This window comes from Protopterus annectens, chromosome 8.part1 (assembly GCF_019279795.1).
Source record: "Protopterus annectens isolate FY-2018-M chromosome 8.part1, PAN1.0, whole genome shotgun sequence".
In the NCBI taxonomy this organism is placed as follows: domain Eukaryota; kingdom Metazoa; phylum Chordata; order Ceratodontiformes; family Protopteridae; genus Protopterus; species Protopterus annectens.
The window spans coordinates 344,377,616-344,398,067 of NC_056742.1; the positions used below are offsets into that span (position 1 = coordinate 344,377,616).

The 20,452-nt window shown below is 44.3% G+C and overlaps 1 protein-coding gene across 1 annotated transcript in view; it reads right to left on the reverse strand.

Annotated features, from left to right (window-relative positions):
* The window catches only part of NAE1 (NEDD8 activating enzyme E1 subunit 1), a 1,377,685-nt gene that overhangs the window by 1,155,420 nt on the left and 201,813 nt on the right, over positions 1-20,452 (reverse strand). Inside the window, exon 7 of the mRNA XM_044081916.1 lies at positions 14,847-14,956. Within this exon, the coding sequence (XP_043937851.1) occupies positions 14,847-14,956 (110 nt within the window). The remainder of the gene's footprint in view (positions 1-14,846; positions 14,957-20,452) is intronic.

The following is a 20,452-nucleotide window of genomic DNA, read 5'->3' on the forward strand; positions in this document are numbered from 1 at the left end:
AAAAGATCCAGATCTCCATCTCTGGAATCGATCCATTCGGCTCCAGGGTCGCCCTTGCTCTCGGAGCGGAGCCATCGGAGCCGTTCTTCTCGGTCGTCCAGGCTTTCCGACCATGACCTCAAGAGAGTGGTCAGTAGACTGTTAAAGTCTCAGGCACTGGCCCAAATGCTTCGTAGCCCGTCTCATCAGACAGTGGCTATTTCAACTCTACCTACTATTCCTCCTTCGACTCTCCCTCAGAGTTCGGAGCCGGAGCTCCTAGGAGCTGTGACTGTTGTGGCGTCGGAGCCGATACCTCCCCCTTCGGCTCCGTCGTCTTCTGCTCCGATCTCCTCCTTGATACCTTCATTCGAGAGATCTGGGTGTCTGGTCTCTCTCGTCGGCTCCGAGGGGGCAAGTAGCATCGGACCCTTGTCCGACCCCGTTCTCCCTCTTGGAGCATCGGCGCTGATGAGCTCGGCCCCGACATCGGCTTCAGAGCCGTCCCTGTCGGTGCGGCCGGGGGTTCCTACCTCTTCGGAGCAGGAGCCCTCTGGCCTATCTGATAGGGGAGCCTTCGAGGTGATGAGGAGTGTACTAGCCCCAGGGCACGGTCAACAGTCAGCTCCATCAGCTCCTCCCACTACAGTGCCTGCTGACGTCTCTTCCCACTCTCTTGCTCCCGGACCCAGAGACCCAACGCCTCAGATTTCCCCACTGGGAATATCTTCCTCTTCCGAGGCTTCTCCTGACCCTTCAGGTGAACCTCCGCGCAAGAGGACATGTAAGAGGAAGCATGTGGACTCCCCTGAGTCCATTAGATCCGATACCGACTTGGATGAGTCGGAAGGATCCCCAAGGTCCCCTCTGAGGATGTCTCCTTCTCAGACATCCTTGAAATCCTGAAACAGAGGGGGAACTGGTCTTCCCTTAATCCTTCTGAGGACGAGTCGGTTTACCTGGAGGCATTTGGTTCTTGACCCTCCACCTCCTAGGTGTCTCCGCCTTTCGACCCCTTTATGGACGTGGTGGCACGGAAGGCGTGGACGGCCCCGGATTCGGTGGAACTCACCCCACGGAGCCCTTCTAAATTTATTACGGCTCCAGCGGATAGGCAATTTCTAACAAAAGGTGTCTCGGTTGATGCCATGGTGGTGGCTGCAGCCACCAAGAAGGAACTAGCCGATCCTTCAGTACCTATCCATCCTCCTAACAAGGATTCTAGGACTATGGATAGGTACGGCAAGCGGATGTTTTCTTCAGCGACCTTTGCCATGCGGTCGCTGAATTACTGGTGTCACTTCACCCGCCTTCAGAGAAATGTTCTCAAAGAGTTGGGTGAAGTTTTACAGGATCCGTCAGCTGCTGGGTCCCAACAGAAAATCAACTCACAGCTGGGAACTCTAAACTCCATTGTTAACTCCTCCATGCAGCTCATTTCCTATGCAGCCAATGGAGCGAGTAGGGCTGCAAGCACAGGTGTGGCCTTAAGGCGTCGCGCCTGGATGCGGCTTTGTAATTTTGCAGACCCCTTCAAGGCGTCCTTCACTAACTCCCCCTTTGATGGTTCGACGTTGTTCGGCCCTCAAGTGAAAGACACCTTGACCAGATGCGAGCAAGATGGCAAGACTCTTTCTGCTGTAGGAGTCCGTTTCTCCACCCCTTCCAGACCATATCCTAAGGGTCAAAAGGGTGGAAAAATGTGGTTCTGCAAATCACAAGGAGTCACGCCTGACGCAAGAGGTCAGTTTACCCCCAGAGGCAGAGGGGGTAACAACAACAGATGCCGCCCAAGAGGCAGACGGGGTCTGCAGAATCAGGGTAACAGAGTCTCTCTCTGACAAACCCTTCCAACATCCCTGAGATGTTGCCCGACTGTCCACCTTCGGAGGCAGTCGGTGGAAGATTATCGCTGTACCCAAAAGCCTGGCTCTCCCTTACTTTAGACAAATGGGTACAGTTGGTTATATCCGAGGGTTACAAAATTCCCTTTATCCAAACCCCAACTCAACAAAAGGGATCCCTTCCAGACGTTCCACCCAGTCTAAGGGAACAAGCAGTGCTAGAAATTTCAAAACTACTAGCAAAAAGGGCCATCCAGCCAGTCCCAGCAGACCAAATAGGATCCGGAGTCTATTCAAAGTTCTTTTTGGTACCAAAAAAAACAAGGGACTGGAGACCAATATTAGATCTCAGCAAACTAAACAAGTTTGTAAAAAAGACAAGATTCCGGATGGTCACGCTACAGTCCATTCTACCCTTTCTGGGCAAGGACAATTGGATGTGCTCTGTGGACCTTCAGGACGCGTACTATCACATCAAAATTCACAGGCATTCCAGGAGGTTTCTCCGCTTCCGGCTGGGGGCCAGTCACTACCAATTCAGAGCCCTGCCCTTTGGTCTCACTACAGCCCCCAGAGTGTTCACCAAATGTATGGCAGCGGTTACGGCTCACCTGAGGTGTCAAGGATTCCAGGTGTTTCCATATCTAGACGACTGGCTCCTCACCGCCACCACCAGGCATCAACTTCTTCAGGCCAGAGATTACACCATCCACATTTGCAGAGGGCTAGGAATCTCTATAAATTTCGAAAAGTCTGCCTTGTCGCCTTGTCAATCTATTACCTTTATAGGCGCCAACTTAGACACCGTGCAGCTTTCAGCAAAGCTAACAGATCAAAGGATTTTAGATATCCAAAATCATGTCCATGTTCGGATTCAGAGCGACAGAATTCAGGCCAGGTATGTCCTGAAAGTATTAGGGCTCATGGCGGCCGCCATCACACTTCTTCCTTTTGCCCGTTTTTACATGCGTCTTCTACAGTGGATGCTTTTCGCCCAATGGTCTTTTCAACAACTCCCCATGCACTACAAGATCATGATAACTCCAATTTGCAAAAATCATCTCTCTTGGTGGATGAGCTCCCAGCAAGTCCATCAAGGCAGACCCTTTATTCCCCCCCTCTTCGGTCACCACGGTCACATCGGACACCTCCCTGATTGGGTGGGGGGGGGCATTTTCAGGGCAGGACAGTCCACGGCACATGGCAACCTTTCGAATGCCACCTGCACATAAATGTCCTGGAGATGAGAGCAGTGCTTTTGACGTTGCAAGCCCTCCAAGACTCTCTTCCCCTGGGGACTATTGCAATCCGAACGGACAATATGCCCGTAGTGTGGTATATCAACAAGCAGGGCGGAACCAATTCCTATCCCCTGTGTCGAGAAGCTCTCAGACTTTGGCAATGGGCGATCTCTTCTCAGCGGTTTCTGATAGCAACGCATATCCCCGGGAAGTCCAACATCATAGCGGACAGGTTGAGCAGAGTTATCCTCATGCCACACGAGTGGTCTCTCAAACAATCTGTGACTGAAGAGATTTTTCATAAGTGGGGCCTTCCTTGCTGCGATCTTTTTGCTACACCTCAAAACAGCAAATGCCCCAACTTCTTCACTCTCTTTCCCCTGCCAGACCATCCCCCCAGAGACGCTCTAGTCCACGATTGGCCTCGGGGACTTCTCTACGCTTTTCCACCCCTTCCGTTTATATCACAGGTAATTCAGAAAGCAACCGCCTTGAGAGCCAAGATGATTCTCATTGCCCCTTATTGGCCTCGACAGATATGGTTTCCGTTCCTGCATCGTTATCTCTTGGAGCAGCCTTGGCATCTGGATCCAGTGCCAGACCTTTTGGCCCATCAGTCGGGGCAGCTGCACCAATCCCTTCATTCTCTCAACCTCACTGCTTGGTTGCTCCACTTCCGTCCCTAGCCAGGCTTCCTATGATTTCAAATCCCGTCAGGGATATTATAGTAGCTTCCCTTAAATCTTCTACCAGAAGGATTTACACTAGTAAATGGCAACATTTTTCCTTCTGGGCAAAGGCTAGAAATATAGATCCGTTCACTGCTCCAATTCACTCGGTCTTAGATTTCCTAGCTGAAATTTTTCATTCAGGGTCTTCATCCTCCACAGTAAAAGTTCAGTTGGCAGCCATTTCAAATTTTCACATAGGTCTGTCGGACTGCAGCATCATGTCCCATAAGCTTTGCAAAGCATTCCTGAGAGGTGCCTTTTTACTCAAACCTCCGATCAAAGATCCTCCACCACAGTGGGATCTAAACCTAGTTTTAACATCCTTGATTCTACTTCCCTTTGAACCTGCGGCTTCCTGTTCACTGAAATTACTTTCCTGGAAAACACTCTTCCTGGTCGCTGCTACATCTGCTAGGAGAGTATCTGAACTTCATGCCCTCTGCATTCGTCCTCCTTACTTAGTCTTCCACAAAGACAGAGTTTCTCTAAGAACGAACCCTTCTTTCATACCCAAGGTGGCTTCGCAGAAATATTTAAATCAATCAATTGACCTCCCAGTTTTCTTCCCTAATTATACGAACAGGGCGGAGCAAAAACTGCATTGTCTGGATGTTCATCATCAGCTCCGATATTATTTGGACAGAACTAAACAAATCAGGAAATCTGATCAACTCTTTTTATCTTATGCAGAAAAATAGGAAAGGCTTTCCAGTATCCAAGGTAACTTTGTCTAGGTGGCTCTCTTCTTTGATCACGTATATTTACCAACTCAGAGGTAAAGAATTGCCTTCTAGGCCAAGAGCCCATTCAACCAGGGCACTAGCCTTTCAAGACAGACTACCAATAGACACTATTTGCGCGGCACCCACATGGGCTTCTCCTCATACCTTTGTATCGCATTACAAATTGGACATGGCCTCCAGAAGCAGGGCAAACTTTGGTTCCACCTTTTTCAAGAGTCTGTTCCAATGAGCCACCCAGGATGAAGGTGCTAGGGACGCGGTCCCATCCAGCAAGAATGAAGGCGAGATTGACAACTTAACACTGAGAAGTTATGTACCTACCATAAAGTTCCATGTTAGTTGTCTTCTCTCGCCTTCTTTCTTGCGTCCCGCCCGCCATCCCCCTAGCATGGACAGACCGAGAAGTTTTTCCCCCTTCTTTGAAGGATCCTGATCTTGCATTTTCAGCCAAATACCTTGTCCTAGGGTAACTTCAGCTTAGATAGTGATCCTTTCGGGGTTATCCTTTTCCTCCTCCTCTCCAGTTGGAGGACTATATTGCCTAGGTTGTTTTTTCAGCTACCAAACGAGATCTGGGTAGTTATCGCCTAGCATCATGGGATATAGGGTTGCCTCGAGCTTTAGTAAGTGGCCGAGTCGGAGCCGAGGTTCGGCTCCGAACCCATCCAGCAAGAAAGAAGGCGAGAGAAGACAACTAACATGGAACGTTACGGTAGGTACATAACTTCTCATTCTCGGTGACACAAACAAACTGGAAGAGCATAATCTCAGACACGCCACAAAATAGCATAAATCTGCATAGCTTTACACAGCTAATTACAAGCCCTACTCGCTCCCCTACCCCCAAACAGAAACTACCATATACTGTATCCTTGTAACTTATCCACACAATTTCTCCAACACTGGAACCCTCCCCAACACATTAAGTGATCACCGACCAGCATTTACCCATAGAAACTACATACATACCCCTAAAAGTCACTCGTATAAATCATCAAGAAATTTCATCCATTTCAGCCTTGATACTTTCATAAATAACCTAAAATTCCATAACTGGTCCCCATTGAAAACACTTCCTTTAGATGATGCTGTGAACTACTCCAATAAACTCTTCCTTGAAACACTCAATAGCCTAGCCCCTGTAAATACAAAATTAATAAAATCCAACCAAGTCTCCTGGCTAACTAAAGAAACTACACAATCTCTCCTAGCTTGAGATAGAGCCTGGAAACAATGGCATCAAAGCAAGGACCCAATACATGAACTTAACTACAAAGAACTTTGAAACAAAGCAAAAAAAAAATGGTTATAAATAAGAAAAACTAATTAACAATCCAAAAAAGTTCTGGAAATTAGTCTCAACTTTACTTAATCCTGGAATTCTGTAAATCCCATCCCCTTCTCCAGATAATGACACACAACAAATTAAACTGCCCAAATATTCAACTATCACTTTATCAATACCATTAAAAACATACTCAGTAACTATTCTCCAACAGACAACTTCAATTATGATACTTCCCAAGCCCCTGTAAGCCTCATCCAAGGAAATACCAGCTGTTCCCCCGGCAACCCAACAGAAAGACCTAACAGTGTTCCCTCTAATTCTATACAACACTGCAAACCTCACTAGTACACAAACTCCGAAAACAACTCGGAGCCACTGCAATTGCCCATCCCTTACATATACTCATAAATTGCTCCATTACAGAGTTGTATGTCCCCCAACCATAGAAAAAATCCATCATCACTCCATTACACCAAGGTGGCAACACCCTAGATCTCTCAAACTACCAAACTATCTCTATTCTCTCCCCTTTGTCTAAACTCTTAGAGAAATGTATACATGGCCAATTTTTGAAGTATCTCTTAAACCACACCCTACTTGCCAATACCCAACATGGATTTTGTCCCAGTATACAGCACCAGTACAGCCTATCATTTACAAATACTGTCTTTAAAGCCATGGATGCAGGCCTTTTTACCTCTGTCATCCTGCTGGATCTATCCAAGACTTTTGATACAGCACCACATACCAAATTACTGCAAAACTAGAAACCATAGGATGCTCCCAAAATACATTAACTTGGTTTTCCAGCTATATACAAACAAAGAAACAATCTGACAAATGGCAAAATAACATTCAGATTACCCGGAAAACAATAAGGGAGTTACCCAGGGTTCAGTTTTAGGACTTCTCTTTACTAGATTCATAAACAATCTCTATAAAGCATCCCAACAAAGTAACCTTGTCCATTATGCAGATGACTCCATGATAATCTCCACCGCCAGTAATTTATCTGACCTACAAAAGATTACACAAGCCACTTTAACATTCATAGAAGCATGGATAACTAATGTCCAATTATTACTGAACTCAAAAAAAAATTCAAGCTTAGCCCAACTTGGTATCGGTCTGAAACTCCGAAAACGAAAAATTTCAGAACGCCGAACGGCACTTGCAACGCTGCTTCTGCATCGGACCATGCGGCAAAAAAGACTGAGGATATGACGTCGGTCATGCGCCTTTATACCCTGACGCTCTGATGTCAGATCTAGGCGCCCGTGACCGACGTCAGCCTAATACTTTGGTATTCGGGCCGACCGAGGACAGCGGACTACCCATAAGTAAGGACTGCAGCAATGTGAGATGAAGAACATCACCATGTGCTGACTTCAAAATTCTCTCTCAAAACAATACAATAACTGAGCAAGTCAAAACAGCAAAAAGTACAGTTGTGTACACTTAACATAAATGTAGATGTTCGAGTGTATTCACTGTTGCAGTCATTACATTTGGGTTATCCTGCTGGTAGGCTGCCCTCAGTCTTGGGTCCTGCATCGGTTGCTGTCGCCTCTTCCCTGACATCAGGTCGTCAAAGGTATAAAAGATGCAGCCGATGCCATTTTATTCAGTCTTTCTTGCCGTGCGGTGCCCGAAGCAGAAGCAGTTCGCAAGTGCCATTCGGCCGACTCCTAAGATTTTCGTGTTCGAGTTTCAGATCCTAAGTCTTCATTAAAAGCTAAGTACCCCGTTGGGGAAACTTTTTTCTTGCTCCAGACCAATGTCAGAAAAAGTTAATAATTGTATTTCTTGTGGGAAGCAAATACCTTATAAGGACTTTCATTCTTAATGCATTCCTTGCCTGGGCCCTGACCACGACGTTGCTAGTTGTCGGTTTTGTGCTAGATTTAACCAACGCACTATTAAGCGTCGGTACGATTTTGCATTAAGCTATTTTGGGCGAAGATTTAATTATACAATGTCGTCGGACAGCCATCCGACTACCGGAGTTCACAAAAAACGCAAAGAAAAAGACAGGCAACCGAGGTCCAAAACAGACGACGAAGCTTCTCCTAAGCAAGTCGCCAGTTCTCAGTGAGGCGCTTTCACAGCCCTTGACACCCGCTACTTTAGAGTCGCAGGCCGCTACCGACTCCCACGTGGAGTCGGCCAGGCTGCTGGAAACTCAAGGTATTGGAGCCTCAGAGATTATTCCCTCAGATGGGTCCGGAGCCGCTGAGCAGGCATCGACTTCTGAGGATGTTTTCAGACCTAAACAATTATATATTAAACCGACTTCAAAGACAAAGACTAAAACTCCTTTAAAGGCAAAGAAACAAGTTCACCAGCCACAAGGACAGGCCTCCATGACCAAAAAGATGCTCAAAATGGCCGAAGACTTAATTACCTTGATCAGGGGTTCCCATTCCCCTCCTGATAAGAGGCCTAGGCAAGAGACAGACTATGAATCTTCAGATCAGGTTTCCATTTCTTTTGATTCCTCTTCTGATCAGGAATATTCTGTTCCCCCATGAGGATTCTGATGCTGAAGAATCAATTTCTTCAGCTTCTCCTCCTGAGGACTACTCTTTTGGAGAAACCTTGCACACCATGAGGGAGCACTTCCACTGGGAGAGCCAAGATTTTTCAGAATCTAAGAAAAGGCTCAGAGACTTCCTCTTACTACCTCAACACAGGCCTCTAGCTATTCCACCAGTGTTGGACATTGTAGATGATGTGTTCTCGGAGTCTAGTCTGACCCCTGACTCTTTACCTCCAGCTCCTGTTAAGCTGGACAGATACTGCAGGGTCCCTGACTCTCATAAATTCCTTTTCAAAAACCCTACTGCAGACCCAGAAACTATTTCTCAGGGTCCAAAAGGGGTCAAGGTTTCTACTGCAAAAAAACCTACCCCCTCTGACAGGGATTCTAGGGTACTGGATAGATGGGGAAAAAATTTACACATTTGCTACTTTGGCTATAAGGGCCTTAAATTGCCAGTTTCATATGCTTAGATATCAGCAATATATCATGACACTGCTTAAACAGAAAATGGTGGCAAATTCTGAATGTGCAGAAAACAAAGAAATGCAGGATTTATTGCATGCAGCTGAACAAGTTGGAAAGCATACTTTGCAATGTGGGTTTGATTCTCTGGAGGCCTCCTGCAGGGCCGCTGTTACGGGTTCTGTCATTAGGAGGCATGCTTGGTTAAAGGAACAAAATCTGCCTGACCATGTTAAAGCAAAATTATTAGATGCTCCTTTACAACATGATACCTTGTTTGGTGTTAAGGCGAAAGAGGTGTTAAAGAAAATGAAGGACAAAGCTAAATCTATGCAAACGGTCAAGGATTTCTTACAGGTACAGCCACCTAGATTTAGCAGAAACTGGCCTACAAAGAACTGGTTCTTTCCAGTCTCAGACAGACCTCAAAGGGGCAGATCCAGACGCCCTAGTGGCAGATCACAGCCGCAAGGATCCTGCAGGTCTAAGCAGTGGATTGCTTCTAACTCCAAAGGTGGAGAAGACAAAGCACAATCCTACAGGAAACAGTCCCAATGACTTCCCCCTGCCTGCACCGAGCACTTATCTTCTGGCAGCACCCTTAGGGGGAAAACTAGCATTTTTTTCTCAAAATTGGCATATTATAACCCAGGACAAATGGGTTCTAGACATAGTGTCACAAGGCTACAAGTTTCATTTCCATACCCTGCCAAGAGCAAAAGGTTCCAGACGAACAATCCTGCCATTGTACTTGACTGTTTATCATATTTTTGTTACCTTTGTAGAATTTGATCTTTTATCTATGCTAGGTATTAATTTTGACATTTAGTTTAACTTCTGAATACACAAATTGCCTGTCTTTGCAAAACTATATATGTTTAGAGCTTTTTATTTGCTTGTACTTGTTTGCTGGGGCTTTTCCCCCAGGCCTCCACTGAAAATAGGTCTCTGGACCAGTCTAGTGAACTTTCCAGGTCAACAAATGTCAATAAATAAATAAATAGCCAGACCTAGTGTGACATACACAGCAACCTGGACACGAGTGTCACTGTCTACATGTATTTAGTTCTATATAACTGCATGTCAAAGAATTAACTTGCATTTACTGCATGCCAATCAATGTCTTCAATGAAGTATGATTTATTTAAGACGCCGCAGTGGTGCAGAAGTAGCATTGTCGTCTCACAACAAGAGGTTCTCCAGTTCGATTCCCAGCTGGGGTGCCTTCTGTGCAGAGTCTGCATTGTTCTCCCTGCATTTGTGTGGGTTTCTTCTGGGCACTCAGGTTTCTTCCCATGTCACAAAGACATGAATCTGGAGCTTTTCTCCCAGGGCCTCTGCTGAAAATTGGCTTCATTCCAAGTTGGACTTCCCTGGTAAACAAATGTTAAATAAATAAATAAAATAACAAATAAATACATTTCTCAAAGAGGGAGGATGTAGAGAGTGTGTGTGTGTGTGTGTGTGTGTGTTGTACCTTTAAAAAGTATTTCCAAGGACTGAACGTGCATATAAACAGCAAGCCCATGCTAGTAGCTTCAGTGCCATTTTGAGAGTGCAGCCAGAGAGTGAACATGTATGAGAGAAATGGTCAGTCTGTTTATAAGTTTATCTAAGTTAAAGTTATTTGCCTCAATCCTGATGTGTTTGTCCATAATAAAGCTGCTTGAACGAAACCCACACATGTTCATCTCTTTCATCCTGACCGGATGAATGACAGGGTCTACATTACATCAAAGATTTACATCGGACGGCATTTCATTAGAAATGCCATTTATCAAGGCCCCACACTAACTATACAGATCAACTCAGAGATCGCTCTACAGTGGGGAAAGGGCAAATTTCCTGCTCCCCACCATAATGCGATCTCAGTCGGAATGGTTCAACAAATGGTATGCTTGATAAAATGTTGACTGATGATGTAAATCTTCAATGAAATAAAAGGGACTTGGCATAACACTTAGTTCCTCCTTGTTTGATGATGTACCACTAACACATTGTCTGCCTGAATCGCAATTGTCCAGAAAGGGAGCGAGTCTTGGAAGGCCTGCAATGCTAATAGCACTGCTTTCATTTCCAGGACACTGATATGCATGTTGGCCTCTTCGGGGATCACATGCTTTGGACTGTTTTCCCAAAGAAGTACCCCTCCCAATCTGGGAAGCATCCATGGTTACTATGGCTTTGGGGGTGAGGGAGAATAAAGGGATGGGCTTGCAGTAATTGATCTGATTGAATCCACCACCAAAAGTATGTTTTGCATGCTTGAGTAATTCTTATCTGGGAGAACATGTGCTGATAAAGAACACACCATTAAGGTTGCTAACATCCACTGAAGAATTCTCATGTGAAATCTTGCTAGGGGAGCTAAAACTAAAGCCTCGGACACTGATCCCAAGGCTTGTAGGCGCAATCAGGCTGAGACTGTCAAATTGTGAATTATCTTTCTGACCTGGAATCTGATAGTCTGTACTCTTCAGAGAGGAAGTGCATCTGTCACTGATACTGTGTTGAAAATTGCTCCTCATGTCTGAGACAGTTCTAACTGAGATTTGCTGTAGTTCTTGTGATCACCAGATAGAAGCAAGTATGGAGTACTTGGTCTTGTGCTCTTGTCAGTAGATGCCTGGTCGGGGTGGTGATGAGCCAGTCGTCAAAGTATGGAAACACCCAGAACCCCTGCAGTCTCAAGTGAGCTGCTGCTACTGCCATGCACTTGATGAACACCATGGGGTCTGTGGTAAGGCCAAAGGGCAGTGCTCTGAACTGGTAATGACTGGCTCCCGGCCTGAAGTATAGGTACCTTATGGACTGCCTGTTCATTTTTATGTGACAGTACTCAATCATCCTGAAGGTCTATTGAGCACATCCAGTCGTCCTTGCACAAAAAGGGCAGAATGGACTGAACTGTGACCATCCAAAACTTGGTGTGCTGAACTGATTTGTTCAGACTGCTGAGATTCAAAATTGGTCTCCAGTCCCCTGTTTTCTCTGGCACTAAAAGGAATCTTGAGTTAAGTTCCAGATTCTATCTGGTCTGGTGGGACCTCTTGGATGACTCTTTTCTAGCAGCTTCTGAATTTTTAGTGCTGCTGATTTCCTCTGACTGGGTAGAACATCGGGAAATTTGCAAACAGGTGGTGGTGGTAGGGAAAATGGAATTATGTATCCTCTGGAAATAATTCTCTGCACCCACTTATCTTTTGTAAGGCCTAGCCAGGCTCTCTAGTGCAGGGGTAAAGAACCCCAAATGGGACTCCTTTCAGGAGCACTGGTAGGGTCTGTCAGAGAAGGAATGAGAAGGAATCTCTAGACCCCTGGTTTTGTGGTCCTCCTCTGCCACGTGGGTGGCATCTCTCATTTGAGTTCTCCCTTCTGCCTCTGGGGGAACTATCTCCACATGAATCTTGGAAAGGACCCTGGGACTTCTTCAACCACATTTTTCGGCCTCCTCAGATTCCTTCAAATGGTCCTTTGAGGGGTTGAAAACTGTACTTTCATTGCAAAGAGGGTCTTTCCATCTTGTTTACACCTGGAGAATGTGTCCTTTACCTTTGAGAGCTTCCATCAAAAGGAGCACTGACAAATGAAGACTTGAAGGGTTCCTCCACAAAGTCAAACAAGTGCATCCAGACATGCCTCCTAACGGAAATGCCTGAACCCGCCACCCTTGAGGTACTTTCATCAACAAGCGAGATAAGCCTCACTGACAAGTTAGAAATCGATTGAAGGGTAGCCAACAGGGGGGCCAGAAGCCCGAGTCTCAGCAGTACTGGTTCCAGAAAGGGATTTTGAAAGTTTATTTACCAGATCCCTTTGTAGTCTAGTAAAGTGTGCCGGGTAGTTCAGCAATTTGTGGGCAACTTTCACTGAAGCATACACATGCGTCCCAACTCTGTCCAATGCCCTTGACTCCCAGTTAGGGGGATGAATAGTAGATCCCTGCTCCGCAAGTCCTTTCTTGGTGGCCACCACCACGACCATGACATCTACAGGTACTCCCTTGCTCCAAAACTCACATTGTGCAGGTGGTGCCCAAATTCAATCTGGTCTTTTGGGGACTGGTTCAACTGTATCTGGTTCCTTCCATGCCTGCCTAGAGATCAAATCAATTAGCTTGTCAGCAGGCAGACTCACCCAGGAGGTAGATGGGCCAGACCCAAAGGCCTCCTGGAAAACATCTTCCTCCTGGGAAGGTTTACTGGTAGACCAACCACCCCTCTGCTTAAGGATCTCATGGATGTCTCTGAATGAGACGCCTTTGGGTGGTGATTATTAATGTAATAAAGGTAGATATTAAAGATAGCAAGAAATATCAGCTATGGGGGGGGGACTGATTCATCTTCTCTACAAAACCACAAGCTCAACAGCTCAAACCAACCACATCCAAATGCGAAAGCAGCAAATGAGATCTGAGGTATGTTAGATGATGGTGCGTTGTGGGTAAGGGAGGAGCTCGAGAGTCTCCTAGAGGCCACAAGCTAAAGTAATGGCAGAATCAGATTAGAGGATTGGATATGAACCCAACTGTTGAGGAATGAATGAAAACTGATATCAGATCAAATGAATTGCTTGTTGGCATCCAAGAACTCTGAAAAAGTTAGTAAGGAGCTGGAATGAAGAAGTCACAATAGAATAAAGATGACACTGAAAATTAAATGAATTGAAAAAAAAAAACGTCCAGGAATGGAATGAATAACTAAGCAGTCCCTAACCAAATGAAAAGAGCATCACAAACATGGTGAACAGGTGTAATAACATGTTTATTCTTAAGGCCACAATGTGGTTACAATGTTGGACTAAGAGAAAATGTTCATTGTGGTGGAGCTCCTTGCCTTTCTCCATCCACTTAGACCTGAAGGATGAATGAGCAGAAGCATGCATGCAACCCCCACAGGCAGCAACTGTGGAGCTTGAAATGCTTCTACTGGGTGGGGGTTTATGGCACACTCCCCAGTATAATGTTGTACAAGTGTTCTCTATGTCATCATTGGCAAAAGATGTACATCAGGTTGAGCCCAGTGGAGGCTAACGCAGGTCCGACAGACCCAGTGAACCAGAAGAGGAGCTGGTGGCAAATGGTCAACTGTAGAAATGGGGGAGCCAAAAAAAAAAAAAAAAAAAACTTAGTCTTAATCTTCTCCATGACAATGGCATTCCTTATCAATTTTGGTTTCAATTCCTGAATCTAGCTACTTCATGGAAAAAAAGCGACTTATGTTAAAAAGAATGTCCTGAACATCTCTGTCAGTCATACTAGCGATTACAACATGCTAATCCTTACAGCCAATGATGGCTACCTTTCATGGTCAGCAAACAATCAATAATACTTACATGAAATTTTAAATACCTGGAACACAAAAGGTTTTGATAGATTTGCCCCCTACTGGCAGAGGAGCTAATTCACCTGACATGCTTTATTTCCTAAACTAGTTTTTCTGTTATAGTACTTCTAACATAGATTTAAAAAAAAAAAAAAAAAAAAAAAAAATCAATGGCACTTTTAAAAAGGGTTAGCATCCCCTCATTTAGTCTCTTCTGTGTTACAGTGAAGGGTTAGAGATGGTAGCCCGCTATGATTTCAGTGGTATATGAAAAAGCCTTTAGGTATAAGCCTAGTGAAACTGTTCTGTGAACTTGGCTAGCAACTGTTTGTAAAGCACAAAAGGGTGTAAAATCATACCAGAAACTGCTATCCGCTAGTGGAGAAGTATATGGCTTTGAGAATCAAAATACCATGATGGTATACCACTGCAGCATACAGCAAGCTGTGTATTAATATTTAGTTACGGTTTACTTTATCCACATATTTGTCACATATCAATTTTGCAATGGTTATACAGATAAAAGCACTGAAAGACGAAGAAGCAGATGGAGCACAGAAATGATGTATTAGGCATATTTTCATAGGCTGGCATCACTATACATGCAGAATACCAATCACATAATAGTCACAATAACTTATGACTGTTTGTTCTGGTAACCAAGTCATACATAAGATGGACAGAACACTAACCTGTGTGCTCTTTTATGGCAAGTCTCATATATCCTGTAAGTCCATAAGTTCTACAGACCAAAAGAGGAATGCCAGCCTTCCACAAATTGTCAGCTAATTGAAGCAATATGCTAGAAAAAAATATGAGAATTACTGAACACAATCTAAAAAAATAGCTATACAATGCATAACCTTAAAGAATAAAACAGTCTTCAAAAAGAATTTTGATGGTACAGGCTAACTAGAGAAAATGGCACTTATAATTAAGGAACTATCTAGTCTTCATACTTCAGTTTTTCTTCTATCATTTAATCAAGAAAAGATACATAACGCAACTCATCTACAAGCAGCTAAAACCTTATGGATTAGTCACAGTAGTAAAATTCATAACTACAATAAAATGTGTTACTATGGCAATGTTCAAAGAAAATAAAAATGCAAAACATGATTATTCATTAGAAAATGTCTTTCCTGATCTCTAAATCTGAATCTTCCGTTTATGCAAGTAATTTCCTTTGTTTCTTCTATGAATGGGAAAAGTCATGATCTCTCAAAACCCATCTTCTTGATCACAAATGATCAAAACAACAATTCATCTAAAAAAGACCTGCACAGATCAAAACAAAGAATTCCAGCAGGGAGGGAAAGACGCTCCAACACCACCTCACCACCTCAAACTTGTATATCCTAAACTCAGTGGCTGCATAGCAGTATAGAAAGGAGATACTCCTCAATGTAGAACACTGCAGTCTCGCACTGTGATTTTGCAGCACCTATTCAAGAACATTTTTTTATTTTATTTATTTATTTTACATTTGTTGACCGGGATAGTCCGGCTGGATACATGTCCATTTTCACCAGAGGTCCAGGGAGAAAAGCTCCAAGGTAAGCAGTTAAGATTACAGATACAACATTACATATTGCAAATACAATATTTACAGTGATTACATACGTAAACAAGTTATACAAATTCCACAAGTTAGAGATAAGCCCGAGTGTAAATCAGGATTAAGTAACACAAACTGAATTAACAGTTTTAACTCATTCTAGAGGAGATCATTCTAGAGGAGAGTTAGTTTGTTTGAGTCTTGTCTTAAATTGACACAGGGTGGAAAGTAAAGTAATATCAGCTGGGAAAGAGTTCCAAGATCTACCTACAGAGTTGGCAAGGAGAGATTCACCGGTTGTGTTATTAATTTTGCTAGTCTGAACTAGCAGATTGTTAGAAGATTGAAGCGGTCTAGGATTGTTATAAGGGGTGATAATAGTTTTATTTGCAGGAGTATTGTCCAGATTGTAGAGGCTTTTAGAGGCCATAATCAGTTGGTTATACTGGATTAGGCTGGGTAGTTCTAGCCACCCAAGCTGGTTTAGATTGATACAATGTGTCCTAAAAGGCAGTGCAGTGGTAAATCTGGCAATATGGTTATAGCAGACAGAGTTTATTAAGGACAAACTTGTTTAAATTAGAGAGTAAAGGGGATGCATACAGAAGAGTTGAAAGAAGGTAAGAGCGAGCTATGGCAATTCTAGCAGGAGGGGTTAGGAAGGCTTTTATCCTGTAAAGTGACCCTAGTTTTCTATTGATGGTTTTGATGGATTGGTTAACATGTAGGTCGAATTTAAGATGGTTATCTATGATGACACCTATTGGTTTTGTAGAGGGGTCAGGGGAGATTATTGTGCCATCATTTGATTTTATGGTAAAGGTGAATCCTTAGGTCAGTGTCCTCACCATTTTATCCCTGTCTACATTAAAAGGATTGATGAAGGAAAGTACAGTTGTTTAATAACTTATCAGAACAACAGATGTCCTTCTCTTCATTTGTTGCAGTATTCCTTATAACAGGGATTCCCTGCCAAGGGCAGCCAGAGTCCAGCCAGTATACCAAAGCCTTTAGGTTGCTAAGGATACGCCGTACGTCACATGTCTGCTCCCCATGTACAGCATAGGGCGTAAAGGGGACATCTGGATGTACCATTCTCAGAACTAACGGCTCCAGAAGGAACACCAGTCCAAGGATCAGAGAGATAACAATTATATCCATAAGAGAAAAGAACCAGGGAGAAGGGAGTGAGTGAATGAATACTGCAACAGTGAAGAGGACTACTGTTATGGTAAACTCTTACACAACTGTACTATGTCTTTCCATTTCACTGTTGCAGTATTCCTTACAATAAGGAGACTGCAAAAGCTGAGGCAGAAAAGGAGGAGAAAGGACCAGCAGAGCCCTCTAGGAACTCATGAAGACTGGCCTAGCAAAATCAGCTCTAGCGCGGCATATCCCATCAAACTTGCAGTGCTTGGTAAATGTACGCACAGAAATCAAGGTGGCTGCCTAGAGAACAGAGTTATATCCAAACCCTTGAAAAAAGCACCAGAAGAAGCCATAGCCCTGCCATAATAAGCCTTAACAGAAGAAGAAAGGCTCTTGCCATGCAACGAATAACACAAAGAAATGGCTTTAGAGATCCAAGAAAAAAACAGTTTGCTTGGAGCAGCCAATCCTAAAACCTAGGATAAAAAGAAAAAGATTTTTCAGATGTACAGAACATCTTAGTTTTATCCAAATAAAATCCAAGTTGTCTATGCACATCTAACGTGTGCAGAACGTTCTCACCAGCAGATTGCGGAGGAGGGAAAAAAGTGGCGAAAAGAACAGATTAATTAAGAGACAACTCATTCACCACCTTGGGCATAAAAGAAGGATTAGTGCGAAAGGACTTCCTGTCCATATGAAAAACTAAAAAAGGACCACAAGCTCATACACCCATCTGGCAGAAATAAGGGCCAACAAAAGAACAGTTTTCCAAGAACAATGCTACAAGAAAGCTGAAGCTGCAGGCTCCAAAGGAGTATGGGTCAATTTTTCCAAAATAAATGAAGATCCCAGGGAGGAGGTGCATAAAGAAACATCCCATTCCAAGAAAAAGAGAGGGCATCCACCTCCCAGACCCAAGGACATGTGGTCTGGCACAAAAAAAGAGGAAGTTGTCTGTTCAGAGGAGAGGCAAAGAGATCCACTTGAGGAGTACCCCATTTTTGGACAATGCCCAGAAACACATCCCTGTGAAGCATCCACTCGTGAGACTGTGTCATGGACCTGCTCAGACAGTTTGCCACAATGTTCTGACCTGAGAGAATGTAAACTGCCTGGAGTGTCACTCGATACTGGATAGCTTTTTCCCATCCTAGAAGTGCCAATCTGCATAGTTGAGATCATCTTTTCCACCCTGCTTGTTGATATAACACATCACTGTGGTATTGTCTGTAAAACCCTTGAATGGCCCTGGAGAGAAAAGAGGGTGAAATGCTTGAAGAGCCAACAGAAGAGCTCTCCTCTCCTTGATATTGATGTGGTCTTTCTTTTGATGAGGTGACCAAAGGCCCTGCACCTTTAGAGAGACTAAGGATGCTCCCCATCCCACATCCGAAGCATCTATGAACAACTCCTGAGAGGGAAGAGGAGGTTGATAAGAGAGCCCCGGACTGAGTGTTAACTGCTGAATCCACTAATTCCAGCTTGAGGCATGGAAGAGGATGGACTAAGAAATCGAGGGGATGAGAATGCTGAAGCCAAACTGACTTTAGAAACCACTGAAGGTTTCTTGTGGCATTTGGCTAGGGGGGCATAGGAATGGTGAAGGCCATACACCCCAGAGCTCTCAGATACTTAGTGGCTGTGATGGAGGCCAGAGAAAGAAGGGAGTGAAAGAAAGTAACGAGAGTGAAGGCCTTGGGAGGAGGCAGGGATGTCAGCACTGGAACAGTCTGGATTCCACCCCCAGAAAGACCTGGTCTTCTGAAGGAGTCAGAAAGGACTTTTGGAAATTTATAGTAAACTCCAGGGTTTGCAAAAGAGAGATGTCAAAATGAAAATGCTGCAGAACAATTGCTGGAAAGGAGGCTTGAGAAAGCAGATTGCCTAGGTAAGGAAAGACCTGTATCTCTCTTAGCCTGCAAAAAGCAATCACAGGAGTGAGACATTTTAGTGAATACCCTTGAGCCAGTAGAAAGGCCACAGGGTAAAGCAGAGAACTGAAAACACCGGAAGCAACAGAAAAACATAAAAACTTCCTGAAAAAAGGCAATAAATAGGAATATGGAGATAAGCATCCTTGAGGTCTAGAGAAACCAGAAAAGCCTGAGAAAGCAGCAGAAGGAACAAGGTCTGAAGGGACAACATTCAAAAGGAAGGAACTTTCAGAAAGGTGTTCAGGTGAGAGAGATCCAGAATGGGTCTCCAAGTGCATTCTTTCTTGGGGACCAATAACATTCTGGAATAAGACCCTTTCCCCCTTGAGAAACAGGAACGTCCTGAATAGTGCCTTGAGTCAAAAGACCCTGAAGCACCCCTGGAAAAAAATGGCAACGGTTCCTGAGGGGGCAGAGAAATGCCCATGAAAGGGGAAAGAGATTTCCGGACCATACAGTACCCTAGATGAATGATGGACAGAACCCAGGAATCCGGAGTAATCTGTAAACAAACTGGAAGGGACAGGGGAAGACAAAGAGAAAGAGGAATGTGGCTGAGAAGAACAGGATAGTCAGACAGCACCTGTTTTTTCAGCTTTAGCAGGAAGAGCCCTATTTCCATCCTTTTTACCTTTGGGAGGAAGGAGACTGCCTAGAAACAACGGCTGGCTTATTAGAGTAATTCCTTTGGAATTTAGGCACAGGAGAAAAAAACATGTTTTAGCTCTTGTAAGGCCTTATCCTTTTTCTGTAGGGACTTAAATCAGTAGCAGCACCATCAAACAAATGCTTGTTATCCAGAGGAGCATCCATCAACGTAGCCTTAATATCATCAGGCAGTGGCTGAAGCCTAAGCCAAGAATATCTCTGCATCACAGAACCAAAGGCAGCAGCCCTAAAAAACGCATCTGCTGTATCATAGCTGCACTTAACACAACGGAAAGTCACCTGAGAGGGAGTCCCTAACAAGGAGAGGGTCATCTGCTGTATCATAGCTGCGCTTAACACAACGGAAAGTCACCTGAGAGGGAGTCCCTAACAAGGAGAGGGTCAAAAAGTATTTCCCTCAGAATCAGGAAGGCCAGAAATAATGTGACAGGTCTGAGAAAGAAGAGCCAAAATATACCTAGTCAAATGGGTCTGATAATTGACAGCCTGGAAAGCAAGTGTAGCTGAGGTACATGCCTTCTTACCCAGCCTTTCCAAAGCTCTGCTGTCCTTATCAGAAAGGAGTAACTTTGTAGTAGGCAGTAACTTAGACGGCTTGTCAGATGCCAGAAACACCACAGAAGGGTCAGCAGATGGGCACCTGTAGACAATTTGCAATCATCATCAGGTACTTAATAAACCTATTGGGTTTTTTGGGAGGATGGGCCTGGGAATCAGAAGCCTGAGACACAGTACAGAAGGCATTCAAATGAGGCAGCCAAAACAGGAGGAACAGCATAAGGCCTAAGAGAGTGAAGTCCATTTGCAGAAGCTTGTAATACCTTTTCTGAACCTCAGAAACCTGGGCACAATCCCACTAAAAAATTCCATCACTCTGGAAATTGTGTTCTCAAAGGAAATCTCCTCAAAAGAAGTGTCAGGGCTAGTGGACTCCTCTTCCTCAGAAGCACAGTCTAATGCAGAAGGAATCTAGGAAGATCAG